The sequence below is a fragment of the Ailuropoda melanoleuca genome, chromosome 8, assembly GCF_002007445.2.
Source record: "Ailuropoda melanoleuca isolate Jingjing chromosome 8, ASM200744v2, whole genome shotgun sequence".
Classification (NCBI taxonomy): Eukaryota; Metazoa; Chordata; class Mammalia; order Carnivora; family Ursidae; genus Ailuropoda; species Ailuropoda melanoleuca.
The window spans coordinates 127,269,350-127,296,177 of NC_048225.1; the positions used below are offsets into that span (position 1 = coordinate 127,269,350).

Below are 26,828 nucleotides of genomic sequence, written 5' to 3' on the forward strand. Positions count from 1 at the left end.
CTCTTTCCCTCTTCCCCCCTGGAGGGAAGGCGCTCTGCCGTGGCCGGGCAGCCATTTTAGACCAGGGCGTGGGAATCCCGTGTTGAGGACTGCAGAGCGCCCTGCGGACTCCCTGAGCTCCGTGAACGGGCCTGCTTTCATGAGAGAGGAACAGAGTTGTCTCTGTTTAAAGGCAGGGCTCCATTGGCCTTGGTTACGGAACCTGCATCCCGGTCAAACCTCTTGAATGTCTGACCAGATGCTAAGCAAGGGGAGCAGCTGTGTCCACAGCCACTAGTTGCGGGCTCGGCACAGGCTAGGGGCCTCTACGGGTATTTTAATGAATCCTCAAATTCTCACGAAGTATGGTGAGGTTGTGGGATATCGGTGAGGTTCAGTGGGGTGGGGTCCGGAGCCGATGACCAAGAAATAATTCTTGAGGCATCCTTGGTGCAAAATGGTGGTTTCTTAGAGCTTGGGGACAGGGGACAGGACCCCTGGGCAGACAGAGCTGCTGCCCCGGGTTGTGAGGGGTGGCTGATAATACACAATGGGATTGGGGGAGGTTGAGAAAATACTTTAATATGTTAAAGACTCACAGGATACTGGAGGCCTGGCCATTATCAAGTTTAGGTTGTTTCCCCCTCTAGTAAGGCATTAACATGAGGATCCTTGGGAACTTCCTGGAGGCTGCAGATTATAAGGACATTTAATTGTATCTACATTTCCTTCTGGAAGCTAGGTTATTGATAGAAATGCTTTGTTCATGTAGATCGCCAGGACATTTGTAAACTGAGGGAAACTGAAATCTTGCAGGATTGTGGTCTCTGTAGGTTAACTATTTCTTTTTCCTTTAGGGCAGCCAGGAGTGCCTGAGGAATGTCACGTACATCCCATGGGGGGGGGGGTTGCACATCCCATGGCGGGGGGGGGTGTTTGCGTGGTGTCAGTTTCTGCTTTGTCCTCAGCTTGCCTTCTGTTCCCTCATCAAAGTAGTTCTCAGTGTAGTACAAGACCTCTTTTGTGGGTTATTTTATTTCAACTTAAACATGCATTCATTTGCCATCTGTTAAAGTGGGGCCAGGGTCTTCTCTTTGAGCCCATGACTGGAGCTCTCCATCCTTCCTCATGAACCTCAGCACGGGCCACCTGCAATTTCCAGTTTGCTTCCTTGAGGCGGAACAGTTAATGGCGCATTTGAAGCAATCCGAGTGCAAAATTCATCTAGATTTTTACTGTTTTGCCCCAAAATGTGATAATCATCTTGCTCACGTCTATTTCAACAGTTTTGAATTGACTCACCTTAATCGAGACTTCCAAGGATTCAACTTTGTTTTCATACAAACAGTGCTTGTTTTCACACTTAGTTCATCAATTTATGTAATATTTAAATCACGAATTACAAGAACACATACACCCGGCATAAGCACATTTGGTACCAACACAATCAACTCCTGGTAAGTATTAGCATCAGTGGGGTAGCAGAACTGCACAGCATTCTGAAAGGTGCTCACTGCCCGGGGTTCAAATCCTGGCTTCCCCACTTACTAGTTGCGTGGCCAGAGAGGACGCACTCATTTCCCGTGTCTGTGAAAGGGGGTCATCTGCTGCAAAGACTGCAGGAGAAAACACCCGGGAAGCGCTCGGAGCACTGTGTGGTGTGCACCGAGCGATCAGTACCGCTTACAAAATGTGGCCGCAGGCAGCGGCATCCGACGGGCCCAAGGGGCTGCCTCCCCAACCTGGGACTTGTGGTGGAATCCATCAGGGGGTTAAGATGTGTCCTCTGTAGTTTAGATGCCCATTTCCCCCTTGAGAAGGTGGAGGTCTGGAGACAGTCCGTGACTGCAAAGCCTCCTGACCAAGATGTCACAGCTTTTAGAACTGGCAAGGGCCTTAGCAATCATGAGGGCTGGATCCAGAAGGAAAAGGGGGAAATTCACTGTCCATTTTCCCTTTTGCTTTTGCCCATTGAGTCCAAAACTCCCAACAAGGAGCAAACTGAATACCTCAGTGCCCAGACTGCAAAGGCCCTGTCCCGCCGACCCACTTGGTGGTGGTGTTCTATTATGTGTCTGTAGGGCGCTGAACAACAGGGAAGTGATTTAGTCGCAGAAACCCCTAACGTTTGTGTGTTGGTGGGGGGGGGTCACACAGAGGCCACATTCAGGGCCAGCGGAGTGGGGTCACATGATCACACAGAAGCCAGACTCCATGGGTCTCCTCTGAGGGTTCCTGCTGGGGGTTCCCCTGGGCCAGATGGACGACCTGGGGGAGGCAGGGAGGGGCTTGCCCTTAGGGTGGCTGGGGAGAGAGCAGAGGGCAGTCTGCTCTGGCTGTAGCTCCTGTGGCCGTCCCTGGCCCTCACCTTGGCTGCTGGGCCCCAGGGCAGGAGGGGGAGGCTTGAGCGCATGCCCCCACCCTGGACCCTGTTCGTTCAGCAGGATTTTCCATCTCTGGGAGGCCTCCAGTCAGGCTGTTCAGGAGACGGGGGACACCCCAGGTGAACATCGTTCAGATTGCTCAAGGCCAAAGACAGAAAGGCTCCAAGCACTAGACCCCCAAGCACTGGACCACATCTTCCCCCAGTCTGAACAGTGGTGATCACATTCCGTTAAAGCCATCCAAAGCCACATCCTCTCTCCTTTTATCCATTCTCCTGGCCTCCTCCCCTCCCCCAGGGACTCACCTATTGGCTTGGGGGCCATTGGGTACCAGAATGCCAGGCTGCTGCATTCGGAGGGGGCCTTGGCCTCCAAGCAGCTGCTGGGCCCCGGGTCCTGGACCTGGATGGAGAGGGACAGGCACATCCATCACAGGCCTCTCTGCACCAAGAACCACATGGTGGAAGGAGAAAGCTTTGGGAGAAGAGCGAGGGCGGTGGGTGCCGGGATGCGTGCACCAGTCACGGACACAGAGGGTGCACCAAAGCCTACACTCGTACAGGACAGGCGTTCGACTACAACTCACTGCTTTCTGGAGGCAAACACACTACAAACAGAACAGGGGATTCCAATCGAAAGAGCAAGTAGCCGGGAGCTCTGGCCCCAGAGGCTGAAGCCTCAGGAGAAGCTGGTGAACAGCTAGGGCAAGATAGCACCCAGTACCTGGCATGTAGCAGGCTTTCAGTAGAACTTGGTGCTCTAAGACGCAAAGTTCTAGAGGCTAGCGAAGCCACGCAAGCCAGGAGGAGAGGGGACTGCCGAAAGGTTTGAGGAAACTGGCCAAGGTCTCGAGACATGAATGGGACAGGGGAGAGGGCTGGTCAGCCTCAGTGGCAGACTGGGGCAGGGGCATCTGGGAAGGGAAGGGGCTGGGAGAGTGCTCCCATTTTCAGGGAGGAGATGCACCGTTGGGGACAGCCTGCTCCCACTCACACTCCAGTCTCTGTGCCCAAGATGCCACGGGGCCATCGGGCGGCGGCTGGTCCTCTCTCTCCTCCTCGCCCTCCACGCACTCTTCTTCCCACCCACCCGAAGACCTGGAGGGGCGGGGAGCAAGGGGGAGAGCGGCGGCGCAGGGCCACCCTCTCCTCCCTGGGGTGCCTGCAGGCCCCAGCCCCCCCCCGCCCCCGCCTGGCAGCTGCACACCTCCAGTGCGCCCAACCCTGGAGCCCCAGCACCACCCCACTCACCTGTGCGGCACTTCTGCTCCACCCCTTCCTGCCTGGGCTGGGTGCCCAGCTGCCCCATCTTGAGCCTGGGGCCTCCCTGGCGCCGAAGTCTGGGAATGGTGGGGAGCAAAGGGAACCAGCTAGGGGTGTATCGGCGAGTGTACGGTCTCTGCACACGCTACGGCCCCATAGAGACACAGACGTGCTACAGTCAGACTGGGGCGTGCCACCCATCTGAGAGTGGAAATCCGTGGTGAGGTCTCTGCTAGTGACTCTCGAGTTAGAATCAGGCTCCCGACTATCAGGCCTGGCCAGAGCCTGGCCTCCACCCCACCCTGCCTGGCGCCTCCAGGGGCAAAGTCCCAGAAAGGTGATGGCCACCAGTCCTCTGCCTGGACCAGACTAATTTAATTTTGCTCGCAAATTATAAGTACAGTGTCCTGGTCTTTAAGAGAAGACATAAACCCCACTAAATAAATAGAATACATATTTAAGTATAATTTTAATTCCTGGGTGGGAGGTTGGTTGCCTGAGGGTCTCTCATGGTGTAAGGCACATGGACCGGCTGAGAGGCTGGGAGGCCGACAGAGGGTTGGGGGGAGCCAGAGAGGGAGGGGGCAGTGGAGACACACAGAGAAACTCCCCCCCCCCCCCCCCCNCCCGCACAGGGCGGCCAGGAAGAGGACCCTCCCTGGAGCACTGCCCCCACCCTGTGGCCTTTTGGAGAACTGCAGCCAAGGACTTGGTTTCCATCCCCTCTGAGTAGGGCTCCCCACACTTGACTGCATCCCCGTGCTCGCTACTGGGCTGGTTACCACTCAAAGACCCGGCACAGCCTAGCACTGGGAGACATGCCAGAATGCCCCCCCGGCCCCGGTGTCCTTGGAAGAGTGATCTGTGTCCCCTACGCAGGCTCCAGGGCAGCACCCCTGAGGGGTCAGCTCTGCTTGCCACCACCTCCTTCTCTGGGTCACCTCTCCCCACCCCCAGCTCCCCGTCTCAGGGGTCACCTCACCAGGGTGTACGTCGGGACAAGCCCAGCCTGGGCCAAGTGGGTCCTCATGGCGTCTGCCAGCTTGGCCACCAGCCGGTCCCGCACAGAGTCTGGCTCCTTCTGGGGAGAGGGTGGATAATGGGTGAATGGGGGAGATCTGGGCTATGCGGTCCTCTGTGGATTGGGGAAGCAAGAAACTGGACAGGCAGGAGGGAAGGGGGCTTTGTCTTCCCCTCTCTTCTACCCCATCCCCGCGCCTTTGCCAGGATCCTGCTACCACCTGCCCGGAACCGTGAAGAGACAAGCTCTCCCTCACAACAGTGTCCTGGGACCTAGCACACAATGTGCCCGATGCATGTTTGGTGAGTGGATGGACGGCAAGAAGAAGACAGAAGGCAGGACGGTCAACAGACAAGGCTTCCTGGAGGCGTAGCAGGAAGAGTTCGGTCCTGGGGTGGCCCATCTCACCTGACTCCGGGCCAGCGCTTCCTTATAGTACCGTAAGGCCTGGTCGTGCTGTCCCAGTCTGGCCGCCGCAGCCCCCAGCCCCTCGCAGGCCTGCCACTGCCCCTTCGTGTCCCCTGGGGAAGAGAGCCCGGGAGGTCCTCTCATGGGTGCCCACACCACTGACCCTCCCGTCCAGAGGTACTCGCCGCTAGCCCCCAGGACGCTCGGCCTGGCCCCTTGCCAAGGCACCTGCTAAGGCCTCACCGGTGTCCCGGGCAGCCTGTAGCGCGTGCAGGTAGTTGTCTCGGGCTGCTCTGTGGTCCCCCAGCTGGCTCAGTGCAAATGCCAGGCTGCCAAAGCTCCGTCCCTGCTCCCGCCGCTGCCCCACAGAGCCTGATGACAGAGCCAGCCCCATCCTAAGAGGGGACCTTGGCTGCGGAGGCGTCCCCCAGCAACCAGGGGCAGGCTCCCAGGAGTCCTGGTGCTCATCCCCAGCACACCTCCAGGCGCTCTCAATAGCCAGCCTCTCCGCAGGCCTGAGTTTTGGCCTGGATGCATCCCCCCGCCCCTGGCTAGTTGGAGACATGCGACAAAGGCCGGCCAGGCAGGTGTCACCAGCTCCCTTCTTACCCGTGTGGAAACTGAAGCTCAGAAACCCGGAACCACTCACTGAATGTCACACAACCATTCAGTTGGAGGAGGCCTTTCTCCTAGCAGGGGTTCGTCCCACTGCCCACTGCCGCCTTCCCAGCCCCAGGCCTCGCCTCTGAGCCCTCACCCCCCTGTCCTGTCTGCCTACCCCATCTCCTGCACCCCCAGCCCTCACCCCCGGTTCTGGGCTTCCTGGCCCTATACCCCGTCCTAAAGGTCTGTCCACTCTTCAGCCTTGCGCCCCAGCTGGAGCCCCTCCAATCCCTATCCCATTCCCCAGGCCCTGGTACCCACCGAGCAGGTCAGCGGCCTTCTGGTAAAAGTCCCGGGCTTCCTGATAGTTGCCGAGGGCACTGTGGGCCATCCCGAGGTTTCTCAGCACCGTGGCATCCTCTCCTGGCCCCTGGCACAGGGGCAGGGCCCGCAGGAAGGCCTCTGCTGCTAGCGGGAACAGCTGGAGCTGGGAGTAGCTCAGGCCGAGGTCATTATAGAGCTGCCCTGGAGGGCATGGCCAGGGTCACCGGGAGCCAGGTCAGGTGCTGCTGAAGCTGCATGGGTACGGCCCCTGTCCCACTCTCCCAGGGTCCTCCAGCCCTTTCCCCGGCCCTCAGAGGAGCCTCTGCCTGTACCCCACCTCTCAGAGCATCACCTGGTCTGAATGTCCCCAGACCCCATGCTGCCTTTGCCCAAAGGCCTCACCCAGCAGTCCCCGCTCAGGGCTCCTCTCCGCAAGCCTCCGGCTCTCCTCCAGCACCTGCACCACCTCAGCCACCCCGTGCTGCCCGCTCCTCAGCATACACCCCGCCGCAGCCCCCGAGGCCAGGGCTGCAGCCTGGGGCTGCCCTGCTTGGGCGTAGGCCCGGCTTGCCTCCTGCAGACAGTGGGCTGCTAGCTCAGGCTGTCCCAGAGCCTGGTAGCAGGCTCCCATCTTTGCCTGGGCTTGCCCCTGGTCACCCAGTGGCCGGTAGTGACCCAGGGCCCTGTGGTACCAGGCCAAAGCTTGAGGCAGGTTGCCCAGGGCCTGGTAGGCCAAAGCCACATTGAAACACTGGTCACCATGACACCTGCCCTGTGCCTTCTCTTCAGGCTGGGCTCTCAGGAGCAGCTCAAGGCCTCTGGCTGGGTCCCCAGTCTCCACATAGGCGGCCCCCAGGTTGAAGGCACAGGCCTGGAGAACAGGGGTACCCCGACTTTGTGGGTCCTCAGAGGCCAGGATGAAGGCCCTCTGGAAGCTGGTCAAGGCTTCGTGGTTCCGGCCAGCCAGTAGGGCTCTGTGGCCAGCCCTGGTGAGGGCTTGGATGCCGGGCTCTTGCCGTGGCCGCTTCTTCTTCTTCTTCTTGGAGGTTGAGGGCTCAGGCTCCGGCTCTTGGGGGGCATCCTCAGGGTTGGAGAAAGACATAGTGCTGACAATGGGGAGGAGAGCGGTCAGTATGTCACCCTTGGCTTCCTCCAAAGCAGGATCCCTCAGGGGTGATTCAGCCCCACCCCTGCCCTGCTGTGACCTCAGAGTTTCAAGGACTTCTCTCTGCCATCTTACTGTGCTTCATTGATCCTCCTGGGGCCATATCAACCCTTACTCCAACGTCCCAACTCGTTCTTAGTCTTCCGGGCCTCAGTTCAAGTAATAGCGCCCTCCAGAAAGCCTCCTCCCTCCACCGTCTGGGTGCTTCTGGACTCCCAGGGCACCTATGCCTGTGTCTTTCACAGCATTGATCAGGCCGGGTTGAAGTTGCTGACTTTTTGTCTATCTCTCCTACTAGATTTGGAGCAGCGGGAAGGGGCTGGCACATAGTAGGTCCTCCATAAACGTTCATCAAACGAGAGGGACCTGGATGATGCAAGTGTACTGCGCGGCACTGAGCCGTGCACTTGGAAGCGGCTTGGCAGGCGGAAGGCACGTTACGTCTATGTTACTGGAGTCCAAAATCCCTCATGAAGGAGTAAATGAACAGACGGGCAAACAGAGCACATGCAGGGCCTCTCCCCATCACCCCTTCACGCTGTTCCTCTACGGACGCCCATACACTCACAAGGATGGGTGCTCCCGCTGCCCGATCCCAAGGTGTTGATCAAGTCAGCTCAGCAGACGCTGGGTGCCAGCCTGCTGCGTACCAGGAGCCACAGGGCACTAGGGACACAGAGCTGGACAGGCTCTCGAATTGGCAAGGAGTCAGCTTTCAGGAAGGAGGGTGCTGTCTCCCCATTCGCTGCCCACGCCCTATCTCAGGGGACCTCCTTCTCCATGGCTGGCTGGTTCTGGTCCCCCAGCACCCTGCTCTGGTCTCAAATGTGCTTTCCCCATTAGGATCCTCTCCCCTGGAAAGGCAAAGCCTTCTGCGGAGCTCTCCTCCCAGGAGCCGCAAGGGGTGGCAAAGCCTCAGGCCTGGGCTCTCAGCCCCTCCCCTTCCCTCTGTCCTTCCGCTGTCAGAGGTGATTCTCTTTTTAAAGAAATTCCCCCTGCAACTAAGAATACCTAGGAATCTTGCCTTCCAGGCCCTCATCCCTGGGGCATTCCTGGCTACCCCCACCAGGCCTCGGGTCCCCAGCCACAGGACGCCTTACCTCCCTCCATCTTCTCCGCGCCTGGCTTTCTGGAATGGTCCCTCTGGCTTGGGTTACCTCCACAAGCTCTGAGCTCAGAGCCCCGGGGTTAACAGAGGACCAGGTACCACCCTCTGCTCCTAGGAGATTTTTGATGGACAGCTCAGATGCCCTATCTTAGTGTGGCATCACTGAGAGTGGGCGGGCACACTACCTGCATTCCCTTGCCCTTCCTGCCCCCCACTCACCCCCCACCCCTGCACACCTCCCCCCAGTCCCTCACTGCAAGCAAGGAATCAAGCGAGAGGGCTTGTTACTAGTTAGAACCTCAGAGGTCTTCTGTCCCATACTCTCGTTCTACAGAGGAGGGGACCAGGCTCAGAAAGCAGGTGGGACCTTCCTGAGGTCACAGAGTGGTGTGTAACTGGGATCAGACCCCAGGTTTTCTGATTCTGGGCTAATTAGCCTAGGGTTCCTTCCACTGCACTGTGACTGCAAGTTTTAATGAGGCCTGGGCTGTCCTAGAAGTGAACCCTTTCACACACATACACACACACACACAGGCACACGCACGCACCTACGCTCTGTGCTTCTGTGTGGTACTTTCCACATTTGGGAATGGGGTTAAAGGCTGATGGTCAGAAAGGGCCTGGAGATCAGAGGAGTCTCTCTGGCCCCTAATCCCTTTCCCAGCTCCGCTGATCTGCAGCCTCCAGGTTCTGCTAATGAGAGGACTGCAGGCCCCAGGACACCGGGCACCTACGGCGTGAACTCACGCAGGTGGCGTGCAGCCGAAAGCAGATGTCGTCATTTGCTGGCAGAGAGGTCTCTTTTAAGTAAAGAGGCCTTTGCCAGAAACAAAATTACAAGGAAGTCGCTGGGCCCCCTGCACTGGGCAGCCTTTGCCCAGTGCCTGCCGTGGGCCGCAATGGCGCTGGGTGCCACACACTGGGCCCATACCCACTGCGGGCTTTCTCGGCGGCCACTGTGCCTGCCCACGGCCTGGCCTCCAGGACACCACCAGAGCCTGGCCAGGGCTGCACAGGCAGCTCAGTCCGTGGTCACTCAGCAGGCTTCCCTTAAGGGGAGAGGTTTGGGGAGGGGGCAGGGACTGAAACTATGCTGGCAAGGTTCCACTGACCTCTCAGTGACCTAGGGATCGTTTCTGAATCACCAGCTTGTTCGATTCCCACTTTAGGTGACACATCCTTGCAACTGTCCCCCCACTTGACTTCCAGGATCCAGTGTGTCCTGGCTCCGTCTCTTCCCCGTCTCCTTGCTGGGCCCTCTGTATACCCCTTGAATGCAAACAGTCCCCACCCCTCTGCCCTTTGCTCTCTTCTTGCTTTTTTTTTTTTTTTTAAAGATTTTATTTATTTATTCGACAGAGATAGAGACAGCCAGCGAGAGAGGGAACACCAAGCAGGGGGAGTGGGAGAGGAAGAAGCAGGCTCATAGCAGAAGAGCCTGATGCGGGGCTCGATCCCACAACGCCGGGATCACACCCTGAGCCGAAGTCAGACGCCCAACCGCTGTGCCACCCAGGCGCCCCTGCTCTCTTCTTGCTTTATAGACATTTCCATGAATGTTCCATCCACTCCTCTGATTTTCCCACCACGGATAAGCCAGTAATTTCCATTCTAAATGTAGATTCTAGACTTGGCTAGTCCGAGCAAAGTTCCTGTTTCCCCCTATCTACCCACTCCCTGTTCCCGGTGTTCACTGGTCCACCACCAACCCAGTCTGTCAGCTGGAACTGCGAGAGGTATCCATGACCCCCACTGCTCCCATGCTCGGTCCTACTGGTTTGACCTCTGAGCCCTCTCCCCCCCGCCCCCGTGGTGTCATAGCCATGGCCTTGGAGGTGGCACAGCTGTGGGAACTCAAGCCTGGAGTGGCACTGACTTTGTGTCTTGGCTTCACTGGTTTTTAGCTGTGTGACATTTCTGAGCCTCAGGTCCCACATCCGTATTATTAAGATCAAACAAGACAATGCTAAATGTGGCTCCAGCGGGCCATTAACACTGTGCACCTGTCGTTGCTGTGCGGTCCCTAACGCCCGTATGCAACAGATTCATCTCCTCGGGCCCTGTGTCCAGCCCCTGTTGCCCTGGCATGGAGGAGACAGTGTGAGTCAGCTGGGTTTGCCCCCTCCTTTCTCCCACAGGGGAGCCCCAGTTGGAGAGAGTATGGGATGCTAAGACTTGAGAGGAAAGGCCCATCGGGTCCTCAGCCATCTGTTTACAATCCACCTACCCTCTCAGGCCCAGCGGCCCTCGTCCCAAGCAGAAGTGTGGGTAGCTCATCCAGGTTCCTCCTTTCTGGCTGGGTTGGGGGTTTCTGCACATAAGGGCCTCATTATGCAACCGTTCCCTGTCAGGGTCCTGGGCTGCCCAGGTCCTTCCCAGCAATCAGGGAGTGGGACCTCTATCACCAAGAATCTAGATTCTACTTTCCTGCGTGGAGAACAAAGGGGAGCCCTTCTGGTCTCAGGGAATGCCTGCTCTCTTCAAACCCCACATCGCCCACTGTTTTGTCTCAGCTCTGAGTCCCCTCTGTTCCTCTGAAGGTTCGGATATTTTTGGTTTTCTACCCCTTCAAATCTCTCCCCTGAGGCTAGGAGCCTAGGCTGCCTTGCTTCTTGACTGGGGCATTGGTGGTGGGAGGGAGGGCAAAAGAAGAAGTGCCAGATGGGGGAAGCCTATCAGATAATATAGCAAAACAAATTTTAGGACAGGTGTCATAATTATTTGTACTAGTTCAGACCTTACTGTCTCTCGCCTGTGCTGCTGCCATGAGCTCTCAGTCGGCCTCTGTTCCTAGCCTCACCCTGCTCCAAGCCCCAGCTACAAAAGGACCTTTATAACATATAGACCTGGCCTTGACCTACGTGTGAAGTGTTCTTTGGCTTGTGGCTGCTCCCCAGACGGCATCCCGGCTCCTCAGCCTGCTGCCCAGGCCCCTGCAGCCTCTCTTCCTGCCTCTCCCTGACTGAGCTGTTTGTCTATCAGCTGCCCCAGTCCTGACCTTCCTCCTTGCTCTCACACGTGCTGTTTCCGCGGACTGAAATGGCTCTCCTTCAGGCTGATGAATTCTTGTTCCCTTTCCAACCCAGATCAGCTGTCACCTCCACTAGGCAGTCTTCCTGTCCTTCACTGCCCTTAACTTCATGACAGCAGTGACCTCATCCCTCTGAATATCGCTGACCTCTAACATATTTGACTTCATGTGTGTCTCTCATTCCAGAACAGCAGGCTTTAGAGCATTAATTATGCTGATTTTTTTAAGATTTTATTTTTTCAGTAATCTCTACACGCAACGAGCCTAAACCCCCAGATCAAGAGTAGCGCGCTGGGGCGCCTGGGTGGCTCAGCAGTTAAGCGACTGCCTTCGGCTCAGGGGGTGATACCGGCGTTATGGGATCGAGCCCCACATCAGGCTCCTCTGCTGGGGGCCTGCTTCTTCCTCTCCCACTGCCCCTGCTGTGTTCCCTCTCTCGCTGGCTGTCTCTCTCTGTCAAATAAATAAAATCTTTAAGAAAAAAAAAAAAAAGTAGCGCGCTTTACTTTGCGGACTAACCCGGCCAGGTGCCGCTAATTATGCTGATTTCTCTCTGCATCCGCACCATCTCCTTCAGTGCAAGCCGGTCCGCCACTTAGCAGGAGCCAAGAACGCTACAGGCGGCGGCGCGGGGTTCGTGGGAACAGTAGGGGGAATGATGGAGGCAAGGGCAGCCGACAAGCCCCAGAAGAACAGCAGGAGCCCACCAGTGGGCAGAAAACGGACTGCGACTCCCATTGCCCCCTAGGCCTCCTCCCCCGCACCCGGCCGCCCTCCTGCGCCTGCGCCGCCTGGAACTACAAATCCCAGCGACCCCCGCGGCTCGGGCCGGAAGTGCTGTCCGACGGCAGCGACGGTGAGAGCGGCGGCCCGGCGGCGGGAGATTCAAACCTGGAAGGAGGAGGAACATGGAGCGGCGGAGAGCGGGCGCCGACGCCGCGCTGTGTGAGTGCAGAGGGGGCCGAGGAGGGCGGTGGGCCTGCGCCCCGCGGGGAGGAAGCCCCTGTCGGGTCTCCGCCGCGCTTCAAGCTTCCAGAGTTTTCTCCCTCGTCCCCAAATTCTGGGGCTGGGCGAGTGGGGGTGGTCTGGATGGCCCCTTAAGAAGGCAGCAGTTACGGGTGGCAGGCGTGCTTAACGAGCCCCGAGAGCTTGGCTTTCGGTGCCGCGTTGAGACGGTGCCTCCAGTGGGAATTAGCCGGGAAGCTTGTTTCAAATGCACAATCCTCGGCCCTGGCCGGCGGCTTCAGCTCCCGTGGGTGGGCCCCATCCTCTGCATTTGTAACCAGCACTGCTGTGCTACTTCCCTCGCCCTAGGTAATTATGCAGCTAGTCCTCGGGCCACACTTGCAAAGACACTGCTTTAGAAAGAGGCCGGGGGTCGGGAGGATTGCCCAGCAGAAAGCTTGCTGTCTGACCTTCTGAATGACAAGCAGCATCTCCTTCTTCCACCCCTTCCCCGTTCTTGCCAGTGGGGTTCAAAAAACAAAGTCCATGTTCTCGGATCTGTTGAAGGAAAGCTAGTTCCAGACCTGAGAAGCTCAGGAGGACTGATTTTTCTCAAGACGTGTGTGCGTGTGTGTGTGTGTACGTACGTGTACGCAAAGCCCTGCCCATCTCACACAGCCCTCAGTTCATAACTCCGAGGTGATGTCATTTGCTTACTGGTTTAGTTTCCGTGCTTAGCAACCAGTGCTTGTTCCTTGTACACACCCTTGAAGGAACTGATGGATTTCCTACAGTTGGCTGGTGCTTTCGGATCTGAACGTGGACGTTGTGTGTGTGTGTGTGTGTGTGTGTGTGTGTGAACTTGCTTAACTGCCAATTCCGGTAAGCCCTGCCCCTCGTCCAAATCATGTTGCAGGATATAGAATATAAAGACATAAAGTAAAGAGTAGGATTAACGTTAAGTGTTGGGACAAAGACTTGTCTCTCTTCAAGCCCTCTATGTTTATTTCCTGTGTGTGTATGTGTACAACTTTGTCTTGCCCTGTCCGATTTTGTATTGTCTTCCCTAAGGAGACTCAAGAGGTGGCGGACAGGAGAACGGGAAGAGAAAGGGAGGCTGAGGCTAAAGCAGACTATGTGTGCTGTCTCATCTAAGGCATTCCCTGCTCTCAAGTTTGAGGGTCAGAGTATTGTCTGCATTTTATTTAGCTTGGAGATTATTTTCTTTCTCAGGGGACTTATACCAAAAAGGAGAGTAAAGATATCTTTGTGATCTTTTAAGATTCTCGGTTCTTCCACTTAATCCCTAGTGAGTGTCCTTTTCCACATGGTTCCCTTTGTTGAACTACTTTCCCCCACTTTCCACCTGTTTGTTCTTTAAGGTTCAACTCATGGGTAGAACCCTTTGTTTCGTCTGCTGCTTGCATCATATGTGGCTATAATCACACCTGTCACTTTAGGATGGAATTTTTCACTTACACATTTTTCTTTTTTAACACTAATCTGTGTTTCTTGAGAGTAAGGAACCCCTAGCCCAGGTCCTGACAGATAGAAGGTAGCGCACGAATGAATGGTCATTGAATGATGAGTCCCAGTTGGTCCTGTTAGCCTAGCCCCTGGGAGCGGGCCTGAGGAGGGTGACACCGGTCCAGGTCTTGGAGAACTCAGAGGCTATTAGGGGTAAAACAAGGGGCTACGTTCCCAGCTGTGGAGGAGTCTGGACATCTGTGCTGGGAGCCCTGAGGAAAGGGCTTGAAATAGATGGGAAGGAGGGGTCAGGAGATGGCTGGAGGGGAAGAGGAGGGAGCACCTTTGACACAGGGGAGCCCCCTGTTAAGGGGTGCCAACCAGGGCAGGTTTACGGGATGGGGGCCGAAGGTTGGAGCCAGAGGTGTCAGGAAGAGGGGGGTGGACTGTGAGAGGTGCTTCAGGTCTCTGGGCAGAGTCGCCCAAGAAAGTCTGTTGAGAAGCAGCTTTGGTGCTATGGCCCTTTGTCTAACACTCCTCCTCGACCTTGTCCCCCTTCACTCCTCAGACGAACGCCTCACAGCTGAGGAAATGGATGAGCAGAGGCGGCAGAATGTTGCCTATCAGTACCTGTGTCGGCTGGAGGAAGCCAAGCGGTGAGCAGAGGGACTGCCCCCCTCTGGTCCCCGTTTCCCATCCTGCCCACCCCAGGCACCTGCCCCCAGCAGATGCAAAAGGACAGGGGCCCCTTCTTCTCTTTTAAGTCTGTATTTTGTTAGAGCCGTCTCGGGTTCAACATTAAGAGGAAGATAGAGATTTCCCAGGTATCCCCGGCCCCCACACATACAGCCTCCACGGGCGACATCTGCAAACGTGGCATATTCGTTACAACTGAGAAACTCACTGGGACACGTGGTCTCCCAAAGTCCGTGGTTGACCTTAGGGATCACTCTTGGTGGTGCACGTTCTGTGGGTTTGGACAAATGATGAATGACATGTATCCACCATTATAGCGTCTTAGAGCAGTTTCACTGTCCTCGAGTAGTTTCAGGGTGCTCTGCCTCTTTGTTCCCCCATCCCACCCCCTGCAACCACTCCTCTCCTCTCCTGTCTCCATAGTTTCTCCATAGTTGGAATCGTACAGTACGAGCCTTTTCATCTTTTCACTTAGTAATATGCCTTTGGGGTTTCCTCCATGTCTTCCTAGGGCTTGACAGCTCATTTCTTTTTGCACTGAATGATATTCCATTGTCTGAATGGACCACAGCTTATTAATCTGTCACCTACTGAACGACATCTTGGTTGCATCCAAGTTTTGGCGGTTATTAATGAAGCCGCTATAAACATCTGCAAGCAGGTTTTTGTGTGGACGTGTGTTTTAACTCCTTTGGGTAATTAGCAAGGAGCACGATGCTGGATCGTACGTTTAGTTTTGTAAGACGCCGCAGAACTATCTTCCTAAGTGGCCTCCGCATTCCGCGTTCCCACAGCCGTGACTGGGAGCTCCCGGTGCTGCCCTTCCTCGTCAGCGTCCGGTGTTGTCAGGGTCCAGATTTCGGTCATTCTAACAGGTGTGCACTGGAAGCTCATTGCTTCCATTTGCATTTCCCTGATGTGGTGGGGAGCATCTTCCAGATGCTTAGTTCCCATGTGTGTGTCTTTGTGGAGGTGTCTGTTAATGGGTGTCTGTGGCCCATATTTTAATCAGTTGTTTGTTCTTTTATTGTTGAGTTTTGAGGTGTGTGTGTGTGTTTTAGTAAGCTCTATGCTCAACGTGGGGCTCGAACTCATGACCCCGAGATCCAGAGTCGCATGCTTCACTGACTGAGCCAGCCCAGCAAACCCGACCTTTGTGTATTTCAGATACTAGTCTTTTATCAGATATGTGTTTTGCAAATATTTTCTCCCAGACTGTGTCTTGTCTTCTCATTCTCTTTTCTAGAGCAGAAGTTTTTCATTTCATTTCATTCACTTATTTAAATTTTATTTATTTACTTGCGAGAAAGAGCACACAGGAGCAGGGTGGGGGGAAGGGGCAGAGGGAGAGGGAGAACCAGACTCCCCGCTGAGCAGAGAGCCCGATGCGGGGCTCTACCCCAGGACCCTGGAATCATGACCTGAGCCCAAGGCAGACGCTTCATCGACTGAGCCCCCCAGGTGCCCTGATGATCCATTTTGAGTTGATTTAATGTCTAGATTTATTTCTTTTGCATGCGGACGTCTGGTTGATCCACGCCGTTTGTGCAAGAGACGCTCTCTGCTCCCTTAGATTGCCTCTGCTCCTTAGTCAAAGATCAGCTGAGTGTTGTGTGGGTCTGTTTCTCTCCATTCTGTTCCGTTGCTCTATCTCTGAGACCACACTGTCTCGATTACGGTAGCTAAGATGGACGATGTCAGTCCTCCAACTTTCTTCTTTGACTGCAATATGGGGTTGGCTATTCTGGGTCTTTTGTCTCCATACAAACCTTCCAATCAGCATCTTGATACCCACAAAATAACTTGCTGGGCGTCTGTTTGGGATTGCACTGAATCCGTGGACCCCGTTGGGACGAACCAACATCTTGGCCGGTATGGAACCTTCCTGCCCCGGAGTGTGGGGTCTCTTTCCACTCAGCTTGCTTTTCCTTTGATCTTATTCATCAGGGTTTTCATAGTTTTCCTCAGAGATCTTGTACAGATTTTGCTGGATTTATACCTAAGTATTTCATTTTTGGGGTCTAACGGAAACCGTATTGTGTTTTTAATTTCAAATCCCGCTTGTTCACTGCAGTACATAAGACAGCGACTGACTTGTGTGTGTTAACCTTGTGTCCCAGAGCCTTGTGTGAGGTTTTGTGTCGCCTCCTTTCAGATTCTCCACGTAGAAGGTCACGCCATCTGTGAGCAAAGACAACACCACATCCTTCTATCCCCCTACATTCTTCAGTGCCTGTCTCTAAATGTATGGACATTTGCTCACATAATAACCACAGCACCATTCTAATTCCCAGAGAAGTTACCCATTAATCCTTGGAAGCTCAACACCCGGCCACTTTCAAATTTTCCTGATATTCCGGAAAAATAACCTATTTTTCAGTTGGCTTATTCAAATAAGGATCTAACGAAGCTCACATGTTACATTTGGTTGTTGTGTCTCTTAAATCTTCTTTAACCCAGAATAGCACACCTCCCCTTTGCAGTTCTTTATGTCACCGATTTGGTGAAGAAACCGGCTCGTCTGCCGTGTGGACACCCTATGTTCTGGGTTTGTGTCTGCTTCCTTGTGTCCACCGGCTTGTTCCTCTGTACCCCGCATGTCCTGCAAATGGATGTTGGTTCTAAAGGCAGCATAAAATTCTCCATCCTTTCCTTTTAATCAATAGTATATTCTTAACATTCTCCAGAAAAGCAGGTAGTGTGGGTAGACAGGAAATCAGGTGTCTGTGGCCGGGAGGGCATAGAGCCAGGCGTGACTGGCTGTCTTTGCAGATGGAGGCTTTCCTGTAGCTGTCCGTGCGTGGAGAAGTTTGGAGGTCCCATGACCCCCTCATGCCACCATCAGTAACAACATGCTTCACGTGCCTTCTCCCAGCGTGTTCACACTCAATAGCTCGTGCACCCCCCTTTCACACCCCTGGCAGCTGCCCCCTGAGGCAGCACGTGCAGGCCACGCTTTCTTCAGTGTGCGGGTTACACAGTGAGGCTCCGAGAGGTCGGGGAGGGGGGAGATGGTGTGCAAAGCAGGTCTTCTGAGTCCAAGCGCTCTGGCCTTTCTGTCCCTTTGTGCTGCTTCCATCACCCTGGGGGTTCCCTTCATCAAAGCTGGGTTCTGAGCTGTGTAGACGTGACCCTTCAAGCCTGGGTTCTTAGAAAACACGCAGAGTGAGAGCAGGGAGAGGTGTGGTGCGGTGCAGCAGTCGTGCTAACCACACTGAGGCAGGGTCTTGCGTGTGACGGGCATGGGCCTCCCTGCAGACGCACAGTCTCAGGGTCTGTCAGGGAAGATTTTCAGGGGTGAGCAGGGGCTGAGGACTGGCCATTCCAGTGCTTGGCGCTGCTGGGGATCAGGTGGCAACAGCCAGACCACAGGCTGAGATGGGAGCTGGGAGTAGGACAGGGATGGGAGGCGGGAGCCCAAGGCCCCTCTGCGCCGGGGGGAGGGGCAGGCGCTGGGGCCAGAGTGGGTGGCAGGTGCTGTCCTGCTCTTGCCCTTTCAGCTGGATGGAGGCCTGCCTGAAGGAGGAGCTTCCTTCGCCAGTGGAGCTGGAGGAAAGCCTCCGGAACGGAGTGCTGCTGGCCAAGCTGGGCCACTGTTTTGTGCCCGCCGTGGTCCCCTGGAAGAAGATCTATGACGTGGAGCAGCTGCGGTACCAGGTGGGGAAGGGAGGTCTCGACCTTCCGCTGTATCCTCTCAAACTTGCCCTTCTCCTCAAGGCTGTGACAGGAGGGCGACCGTATAATGTATTATCCAAACCTGGACATGGTTGAGGATGAAGGGGGGCGCTACCAATCACTGCCAACAGGAGCCATTGAGGCCCCCCGGCCAGACTCCGTGTGCGGGCAGCAAGGGACTCTTGCTAGGTGGGCCCTGAGATGTCCCTGGTAGGAGACATCCAAGCAGACTTTTCTACGCAAGTCGACGCTCAGAGGCTTGTGGGCTTTGCCACCGTGATGGTACTCCCGGGCCCACTGCCCCTTCCCTGTGCCCTGGCCAGCCCACCCCTGTCTCCTTCCCGCCTCACCTCCGGACTCCCCTTTACTCAGAAGGCTTCCTGGGTTGTTAATCCCAAGTCTTCCTTCCCAAATGTCCTTCCGGGTCAGCCATTCCTGGCGGTTTCCGTCTGTCCTGTGGGGCAGGGGGACAGAATATGGGAAACCCATAGGTCAGGGTCCTCTGGCTTCTCCCAGCCTTCAGGCCTCCAAGCTGTGGTCTGGGCTCTGCCCACGGGGAACCCTGAGAACTGTGGAAATAGATTCTCATCTCTTCCCTTCCCTTTCAGGCAACCGGCTTGCACTTCCGGCATACAGACAACATCAACTTTTGGCTGTCTGCGATAGCCCACATCGGCCTGCCTTCGGTAATACTGGGCCTCGAGATTGGGATTCATCTTTGCTCTCCACCAGCCCTGGACCCCCTGCATGCAGGCTTTGTCTCCCTGGGACCCTTCAACCCCTGCCCTCCTGTCTCCTGAACGAGCTTCATCAGAGGGTTTCGATGGCGGCTGCCTGTCTCTCAGCCGTGTTACTTGGTCCTGCCTCCTCTTCCTGCGGGGGAGGCAAGTGGAGGGAGGTAAAGGTCCCTGACCCAAGCTGCAGTGTCCCCACTAGTGAGCGTGGCCCCCTTGTGGTGCAGGAGACGGGCTCGTGTTAGCCGGCCTTCTTCCCGCCAGTTTGAGGACGTAAAGCAAGGGGAGGCCACAGGCCCTGTCCCTTGGGGTGGACCTGGAAGCCTGGGCCCAAGACCCCCGCCGGCCACGTGCTGCATGTCCTCTGGCTCCGTGGGCCTTATGTGTTCCTTGACTGTGAAAGGGGCGTGGTGATCCGTGGACGGTTGTCAGGAGGACCGGAGGAGCTGCGCGGGTTCCCTTCGCGAGCTGTACAGAACTGGACACGTTAGGGCACGATAGGGTTCTACAGTGTGTCTCTTCTTCCAGGAAGCTGTGAGACGAGGAGGCGGCAGGAAAGGAAGACTAGGTGGGAGGCAGGGGCAATGGAGACATCTGTCCTCAGTGAGGCGGGAACACTGTGTCGTCTCCTAGGCATCTAAAGTGGCCAAGAGGTTTTGAGTTTAGACCTCACTAGTCACCGGGAGACCATGCCTCCGAGGACTCGATTCTTCGAGGGGCCCCCACTGCTCAGAGGCCTCTGGCTTAGAATCAGGGATGTGTGCTCTCCCTGCTTTGTGGTCCTTGACAGCGTGTGCCTCATTGGTCTCTCTGTGGGAGCATGGCCATCTATCTGGTGAGAGTCCAATGCGAGGAGCACGGGCTCGCTGTGTCTCTGGGATGGACGGGGGCCTCTTTCTCCTGGAGGGTACGGTCTGCATCCTATAACCTCGATAGCCCTGCCTGTGTCGGGTGAGCCCAGGGCTGTGTGTCTGTGGCTGGACCTTGGTTCCGTATGTGGCCCCAGGGCCTTTCTTTAACACTGAGTGTATGGGCATGGTGCTGGATGTAAATGGCTGGTGAGACTGACCTAGATGCCCCAGTCAACAAAGGATCACACACGCAGGCGGGAGAGGAAGACCGTTCCTCGGCCCCCTCTCTCTAGCTGGTGCTGTCACGTTTCCGACGGCAGTAACCAGCTGGCTTCCCCTCCAGACCTTCTTCCCAGAGACCACAGACATCTACGACAAGAAAAACATGCCCCGGGCGATCTACTGCATCCATGCGCTCAGGTGAGAGGCCCCAAACTCCTGTCCTCCAGTTTCCTCTCCGTGGATGCAACAACGGTCAGCAACAGATGTTGGAGCAGGGAGGACGGCGGGTGGGCCCCAAGGAGCCCTGCTCAGGAGAGAGACACTTTAGATTTTTGTAGTTGTGTCCAGATTTATATGCATGTTTTTAAAAGAGTTTATTTGAGAGCGAGAGAGCGTGCACAGAAGCGAGGCAGAGGGGCAGAGGGAGAAGCAGACTCCCCACTGAGCAGGGAGCACGATGCAGGGATTTGATCCCAGGACCCTGGGATCCTGACCCGAGCTGAGGGCAGACGCTTCACCAACTGAGCCACGCAGGCGCCCCTCATGTGCATGTTTGTGGACACGTTTGCATGTGTGTGGGGGTGAAGGAAAAGGGCAGGAAGGAAGGGTCTTCTGCTTGTGACGGGCACAGAGGAGTCAAAACACGCTCCACCAAGACTGTCGCGAGCAAGTGACTTAGTGTGAGTGGTGACAGCTATCTGGTTCTACCCACGGCCAGCCATTAGCAGCCAGCGGCTGAATCTCAGAGTGGCCGACCCGTCCCTGTGTCCTCCATGTCACCTCCTCCTGACTTCATGTCCCACGTCCGTGTGCCTGGCCCTGCAGGTCTCCATTTACAATGCCCCCCGTCTCCGAGCACTTCTCTGGGAAGTCCGGCCCCCCTCACCTCTCGAGCGTCCTGTTTCTCTTCTGTAGCACTTGTCTCGGGCTCACTTCCAAGGTCACTTCCCATGAACTGGGGGGCTTGGTCCCCACGTCCAGGTCCCCGTGGCATCTCGTGCAGACCCACGCATCCAGCACACCAACATAAATAGGCTCCCATGCCTTCCCTTCTTTTCCAGTCTCTTCCTCTTCCGGCTGGGACTGGCCCCTCAGATACATGATCTGTATGGGAAAGTGAAATTCTCAGGTGAGCCCAGCTCCTTCCCCAGCCGCTCATGTGGGCAGGGTCTGGGGGGCTCTGGCCCTAAGGAAAGGCGCCTGCGGTATCGTTGCAGCCGAGGAACTCAGCAACATGGCCTCGGAACTGGCCAAATACGGCCTCCAGCTGCCTGCCTTCAGCAAGATCGGGGGCATTCTGGCCAATGAGCTGTCGGTGGATGAGGCTGCAGGTAGGCGCTGGGCTCTGCCCTGCAAGGGGTGGGCTCAGTGAGAACAGGAGGGCTCCGGGCCTCATGGATTCTGGGTGCCTCTCATCTGTAGGCAGGGCTGCCAGGCCTCCTGGGTGGGGAGGAGGGAATGCTATCAGAGCGCCTGTGGCTGGCCGTGCTGCAGCGGTCTGGGGTTTGTCTGGCCTCCTGACCTTGTATCTGCACCCTCCCCAGTCCACGCAGCTGTCCTTGCCATCAACGAGGCAGTGGAGCGAGGGGTGGTCGAGGACACCCTGGCTGCTTTGCAGAATCCCAGTGCTCTCCTGGTGAATCTTCGAGAGCCTCTGGCGGCCATCTACCAGGAGCTGCTGGCCCAGGCCAAGGCGGAGAAGGCCGCCAGTGCCCAGACCCGCGTAAGGAGGAGCCTCGGTCGCTGAGAGCCAGGTGGCCCAGAAGACCTGCTGTGGACAGGACTCCTGTCTGTCCAGTCCCACATCCCAGAGTTGCTGAGAGGAACTGTCACTTGTGTTATCATAGAGAAACAGGAGAGGCACCGGGGAGAATGAGGATTCAGAGAAGGCAGGAGGGGGTTCTGGGGCCCGGAAGTTCGGGGCGGACTGAGATGGGGACGTAGGACTGGATGAGACCATGCAGGAGTTGCCAAAGGCGGGCCTGAATCCTGGGTTCCCCAGAATCCTTCTGGCCAGATTGCCCTTGGGCTGGGAAGGCCCCCGGGGGAGGAAAGAGGTACAGACGAGGAGGTGGTGTCCCAGGCCTCGCTCTTGGTGCAGGGTGGCGGAGAAAGCCGGGATGTCTATGACTGCTTCCTGACTCAGGCTGAGATCCAAGGCAACATCAACCACGTCAACGGTGAGGGAAGTGGGCTGGGAGTGAGCGAGTCCCTGCATCGGGCAGTTTGGGGGTGGCTCTCACTTGGGCCAGCCCTCATGTCTCAGGAAAAGATCCCAAGTCAAGAAGGAGCGTGTGCCCTGCTGTACGGCCGTCCATGTCTAGAGAGGCGGCCCCATCGAGGGTGTTTCTGTTTGGATGGAGATCCATGGGGAGGGCAGAGGCAAGGGCAGGCCTTCCAGCTCTTGGGGCAGGGGCAGCCAGACTGGGGTCCTTCTTGAGAAGGAGGTGTGAGGAATGGAGGGGGGAGGGGGTGGGAGGGGCTGCTGGAAGGCTCAGGACAGCGGGGGCATCCGCCTGTTTGGGGCAGGACGTCCTCAGGGTCTGGGGTGGTGTGGTGGGAAGGCTGCAAAGATCCCACTGAGGGTTTGGGGCTGGAGCAGGGTCGAGGAGCTCTGGGCCGGTGGGAAGAATAGGGCTGGGCTTTCACGTGTTGTCCACCGTGAGTTTTGGTCTTTTGCAGTCCATGGGGCTCTAGAAGGTGTTGATGATGCGCTAGAAAGACAGAGCCCTGACGCTTTGCTGGAGGCCCTTCTGGACCCTGCGCTGGCCCTGCGAGGGGTCAGGAGAGACTTTGCTGACTGGTACTTGGAACAGCTGAGCTCAGACAGAGAACAGAAAGCACAGGTCAGGCCCCACTACATGCCAGCCTCTTCCTTGGACATCACCTCTGTCACCTGCTGGTATTCAGGCAGTGCCAACTACATGTGTAAATGATTACATCACCCCAAAGCCTAATGGCCTAGCCTGGCGGGGGTGGGGGGACCCAGGGGCAGCCCGACAGCTCCCCTGTTGCCGAAGCAGGGCATCCGCTCAACATGGCTGCTGGCATTTCCCGGACACGCTGTCCGTGTTGTCTGGGTAGTTATGTCAGTGCGCGCTGGGTAATAAGGAGGCAGAGGTTCGACGCAGGGTAGTCGGGGGATGCTGGGAGCCCATGCTGGCAGCTCCTGTGGGCGTTCACAGCCCAGGGCTCCCCTCAGCTTTATCCCTTCCCTCCCCAGGAGCTGGGCCTGCTGGATCTTCTGGAAAAGGAGGAGGTCCAGGCCGGTGTGGCTGCAGCCAACGTGAAGGGTGATCTGGAACACGCCAGTAAGTCGCCTGTAGGCCGAGGCATGGCGGGGGCCTGACGCTGCGCCTCTGACCCTCGGCTGGCTTCTGTGGAGCCGGCGGGGGCCTCTCCCCCTCCGTGCCCTGCCCAGGCTGCCTGGAGGCACAGGACAGCTAGATTCATGAAGGCCTTGGGGGTCGTGATGGTCCTGTGGGGCTGGCTCGGTCCGCGCAGGCGGCTCTCCGCAGGGTACTTCCCCTGCGTGTGGACACTTTGAACGTGCTGGCTTCTCCAATGTAGCGATTTCCCAGATGAGAGGGAAACGCATGATCCCACTCAGGTCCCCTTAAAACCACGGTGTACAAATACAATTCTTTATTGGTGGAGCGGGTTGGTGACCATGTCCCGCCGGGGGTCAGCCCGCCTGCAGCAGGAGCGAGATGAAGCCGAGCGTGGGGGTCTGAGTTGTGGCCCGTGGCCGCCAGGCCTGTTAAAGCCACGTGTGCTGGCCGCTGGCCTGGCCACTTGCAATCTCTCGGCTCGCCCGTTGCCGGTGTACAGGCCTGCCGTTCACGTCTTTGTTGACCGTCGCAGGCCTTCCTGGGCTCCTCCATGCTTCAGCCTAGACTTCGGTCCCATCCGCTCAGCCAGGCAGATGAGACCTGCAGTTCTCCCCTCCCTTCTCGTCCGCCTGTTCCAGCAGCCCAGACGGGCTGCTCTTCCCTGGCCGCCCGGCCTGCCCCACTGCCAGGCCTCTGATATCTGGGTTTCTGCACGCTGTCACCTGTGGAGGATGGGCGACGGTGTCCTCCAGTGTGGCCTCCATCGCTTCTGTGCTCCCCTGAGGGCCGGAGCTCTGGGGGACGGAAGGTGGAGCTGGCGTGGAGTGGCTGGTCTTCATATCCTCATTTCTCCCCATAGTCCACCTCCTTGACACCAGGGCCCAGATCTGCCTGGTATTTTCCAAGCCCTGGCGTTGGAGACCCCACTGATGCCCCACGTCCCCGTTAAGCTTACTCCTGCCCTTTGTGGCCCAAATGACTTCACTTCGGGGCTGGTTGCTTGTTCCTCTGTGCTGTTGGCAAGATTTGGCCCCTGGAGCCCCTTGACTGACCTCTTCTCAGCCACGCTCCTTAGCCTCCTGCCAGTCTTGTCCCTGCCACCCCAGCGCCTCCCCTCCACCGAAGTGGCGGCTCCGTTACCGGCCATGCTGCTCCTTCTCTGGGCTTGACAGATTGCTTCTTCCGGAAGCGACCCAGCCCCTCTGGCTCCCAAACACTTAGAAACGTATTCTGAACCTGGCAGAAGGCAGGACACTTGCATGGTTTTTTGGGTTTATTTTTTTTAAGATTTATTTATTTGCGAGAGAGCGTGTGTGTGCACGTGTGCATGGTGGGGGGAGGGGCAGAGGGCGACTATCCCAGGCAGACTCCCTGCTGAGCACAGACCCAGGGTTCCATCTCCGGACCCTGAGATCCTGACCTGAGCTGAAACCAAGAGTCAGACACTCAGGTGACCATGCCACACAGACACCCCCAAGGCAGAGCAACTTTGAAGAGTGGCTGCCAAGCCGTTTCGTCTCAGAGACCCCAGGAGAAGCCAGTTAGCCTGGAGAGTGGGATGGGCCCCAGGGGGCCAGCCTGCGCAGCCCTCTCCCTCCTTCCCTGCAGTGCTCGAGGCCGTGGGCAGGATCAACAGAGCCATCCAGAGGGGAGGGGCAGCTGCTACCGTGAAGGAGCTGATGTGCCCCGAAGCCCAGCTGCCTCCGGTGCACCCCTGCGCCCCGGCTGTGTACCAGCAGGAGCTGACGGCGCTCCAGCAGCAGCGGGGAGGGGTGAGCCCCAGACCACACCCCCGTGCAGAGCACCCTCAGCGGGATCAGGGAGGGAGGTGGGCCGCCGTCCTGGCCGCCCTGAGCCAGTCCTAGGTGCTGGCACTCTTGAGCAGACGGTGCTCTACACGCTGATTTAATCCTTGCAAGAACCCAATCGGGTAAGTACGATTCCCGTTTTAGAGACAGCAGAGTGAGATGCAGAGGCGACACGGCTCCTGACGTGGCTGTGGCCGCTGCGCTGGGAGTGAATGCAAATGTACGAAGCCTGTGCTGCTCACGGCTCTGTGTGCAAACTGCTCCCCGCCCCGCCCCTGCATGTCCAGACGGCTCCTCCCACAGTGGGGTGGCCTCCTGCACGGACTTCCCAGTCCCTGTGGGAGCTGGAATACACCCAAGGGTCTAGACTGTCACCGGGAGGGAGAAGTGGATGATGTCAGGGGTGGAGGATTCTAGACTAGGAAATGGAGGGGAGGGAGTAGAGCTGGGAGTAAGTCTGGGAAGCCTTCCTGGAAGAGAGGAACCCCATGGAGAATCAGTCCCACGGCAGGAATTGTTGATCAGGACCCTGGTCGTGGCCCTGAGGAAGGGCACGGTCTCCACGTTGGTGGCTGTGTGCAGGGTTGCCGCGTGCTGGGAGGTAAAGCACAGCGCCCCGCTGCGGACGCCGAGCACGAGGGAACTCCAGGCTCTGTGCCCCCTTGTGTGACCCTGGGCAAGCGGGTTGCTTGTGTGCCTCGCGGCTCGTGTGTGAAGCGGGGGCAGTAGCATACTTAGCACGTGGGATGCGTTCACTGTGAGCCCGGTGTGTGCTGGGATTCTCCTGGGATTCCGTCTGAGGACCGGGTGCTGCACCAGATATGCGGAGCAGCACACGCTGGGGTTTGGAAGGAGAGACCTGGGCCTCCGAGTGGGGCCAGGGCCTCTGGGGCGTGTGGTGCGCCACGGAGGAGCCGCTTTGTCCTCCTCACGGCCCCCCGGGGCCTGGCGCACTTCCCGGTGCGTGCTAGGAACCAGCAAGGAGCCCATGGCGCTCACGGGCTGAGCGTGAGCCCTGGAACTCGGGGGCTAGGTTTAACGTCCATGAGTGTGGGCTCGTCGGTGAAAGGGCGCTCTTAACGGCCCCTCCCTCCCTGGCCTGTTATGAAGACTAGTGATAATGTGTGAGGCACTTCCCTCTGAGCACGCGGGAGCGCTCTCAGGCATCGGGCACAGTGGGTCAGTGAGCGAATGAGGCCACTGGGGCTTGGATTAGGGACTGGAATGCAGGGGCGCTTGAGGGCAGGATGGTGGTGGCCCCAAGCCCTTCACCAGCCCCGTGGGAATCGGCGCTCCGCTCTTATAGGAGCTCGGCCACGAGGAGCTGTTTGTGGCGGTGGAGATGCTGTCAGCCGTGGTCCTGATCGACCAGGCCCTGGAGGCCGGGGACGTTGGTGGCTTCTGGCGCAGTCTGGTGAACCCCGCCACGGGCCTGGCCGAGGTGGAAGGAGAGAACGCTCAGCGGTGAGAAAGGTTTAACCCCATGTCCAGAGGGAGGGGGTGGAGGCATGACTCTGTTCTGCGTGGAGACCCGCCTTCAGCGCTGCCCTGCTCCTGGGCCCGGCCCCTCTCTCGGTCTCTCCGCAGCTCCTCAGCCCCTGACTCGTCCTGAGAGTGAGGCTTAGTCTTCCCCCCTTCCTACATGTTCCGTGCTTCCTAGCAGAGGTTAGAGTATCCCCAGTGCCAGACCTGCCCTGGGTACTGCCCTGGAAAGCAGTGAACAAAACCAAGTCCTGCTCTCATCCAACCGACATGCCAGTGGAGGGGGACAGGCAGAAGCCAACGTGCCAGGACTAGAAGGGAGGACGCCATG

The 26,828-nt window shown here is 57.3% G+C and overlaps 2 protein-coding genes across 5 annotated transcripts in view; one reads left to right on the forward strand and one right to left on the reverse strand.

The window, feature by feature from the left end:
- Positions 1–1,010: 1,010 nt before the first annotated feature.
- Positions 1,011–8,203, reverse strand: TTC24 (tetratricopeptide repeat domain 24). Its single transcript, XM_034667686.1, has 9 exons — positions 6,384–8,203; positions 5,979–6,182; positions 5,298–5,426; positions 5,055–5,167; positions 4,608–4,706; positions 3,614–3,702; positions 3,385–3,460; positions 2,669–2,970; positions 1,011–2,247 (listed from the first exon to the last, which is right to left on the reverse strand). Exons 1-9 carry the CDS (start codon positions 7,081–7,083, stop codon positions 2,166–2,168), a joined length of 1,794 nt encoding a protein of 597 aa, XP_034523577.1. The 5' UTR covers positions 7,084–8,203; the 3' UTR covers positions 1,011–2,165.
- A 3,873-nt stretch (positions 8,204–12,076) lies between these two features.
- IQGAP3 (IQ motif containing GTPase activating protein 3) overlaps positions 12,077–26,828 on the forward strand; it is a 35,177-nt gene continuing 20,425 nt past the window's right edge. For 3 of the 4 annotated variants that reach the window (XR_004627453.1, XM_019807682.2, XM_019807683.2), the window contains exons 1-13: positions 12,077–12,230; positions 14,266–14,353; positions 17,894–18,050; positions 18,677–18,754; positions 19,997–20,073; positions 20,937–21,004; positions 21,093–21,206; positions 21,420–21,598; positions 21,977–22,055; positions 22,558–22,721; positions 23,099–23,186; positions 24,816–24,979; positions 26,322–26,479. Coding sequence is in view for 3 of the 4 variants with exons in the window: in XM_019807682.2 (XP_019663241.1) it covers positions 12,194–12,230; positions 14,266–14,353; positions 17,894–18,050; positions 18,677–18,754; positions 19,997–20,073; positions 20,937–21,004; positions 21,093–21,206; positions 21,420–21,598; positions 21,977–22,055; positions 22,558–22,721; positions 23,099–23,186; positions 24,816–24,979; positions 26,322–26,479 (1,451 nt within the window). In the remaining variant the exon portion in view is untranslated. The remainder of the gene's footprint in view (positions 12,231–14,265; positions 14,354–17,893; positions 18,051–18,676; positions 18,755–19,996; positions 20,074–20,936; positions 21,005–21,092; positions 21,207–21,419; positions 21,599–21,976; positions 22,056–22,557; positions 22,722–23,098; positions 23,187–24,815; positions 24,980–26,321; positions 26,480–26,828) is intronic. The other variant, XM_019807684.2, reaches the window with a different exon arrangement.

Excerpts from the sequence above, each read along its gene's own strand:
- TTC24 (XM_034667686.1), bottom strand. The coding sequence starts at position 7,083 with ATGTCTTTCTCCAACCCTGAGGATGCCCCCCAAGAGCCGGAGCCTGAG. Across the intron at positions 5,168-5,297 it reads ACAGGCTGCCCGGGACACCG|GGGACACGAAGGGGCAGTGG; the intron begins GTGAGGCCTTAG and ends TCTCTTCCCCAG. Across the intron at positions 2,248-2,668 it reads AATGGCCCCCAAGCCAATAG|GTCGTCCATCTGGCCCAGGG; the intron begins GTGAGTCCCTGG and ends TGCCTCCCCCAG.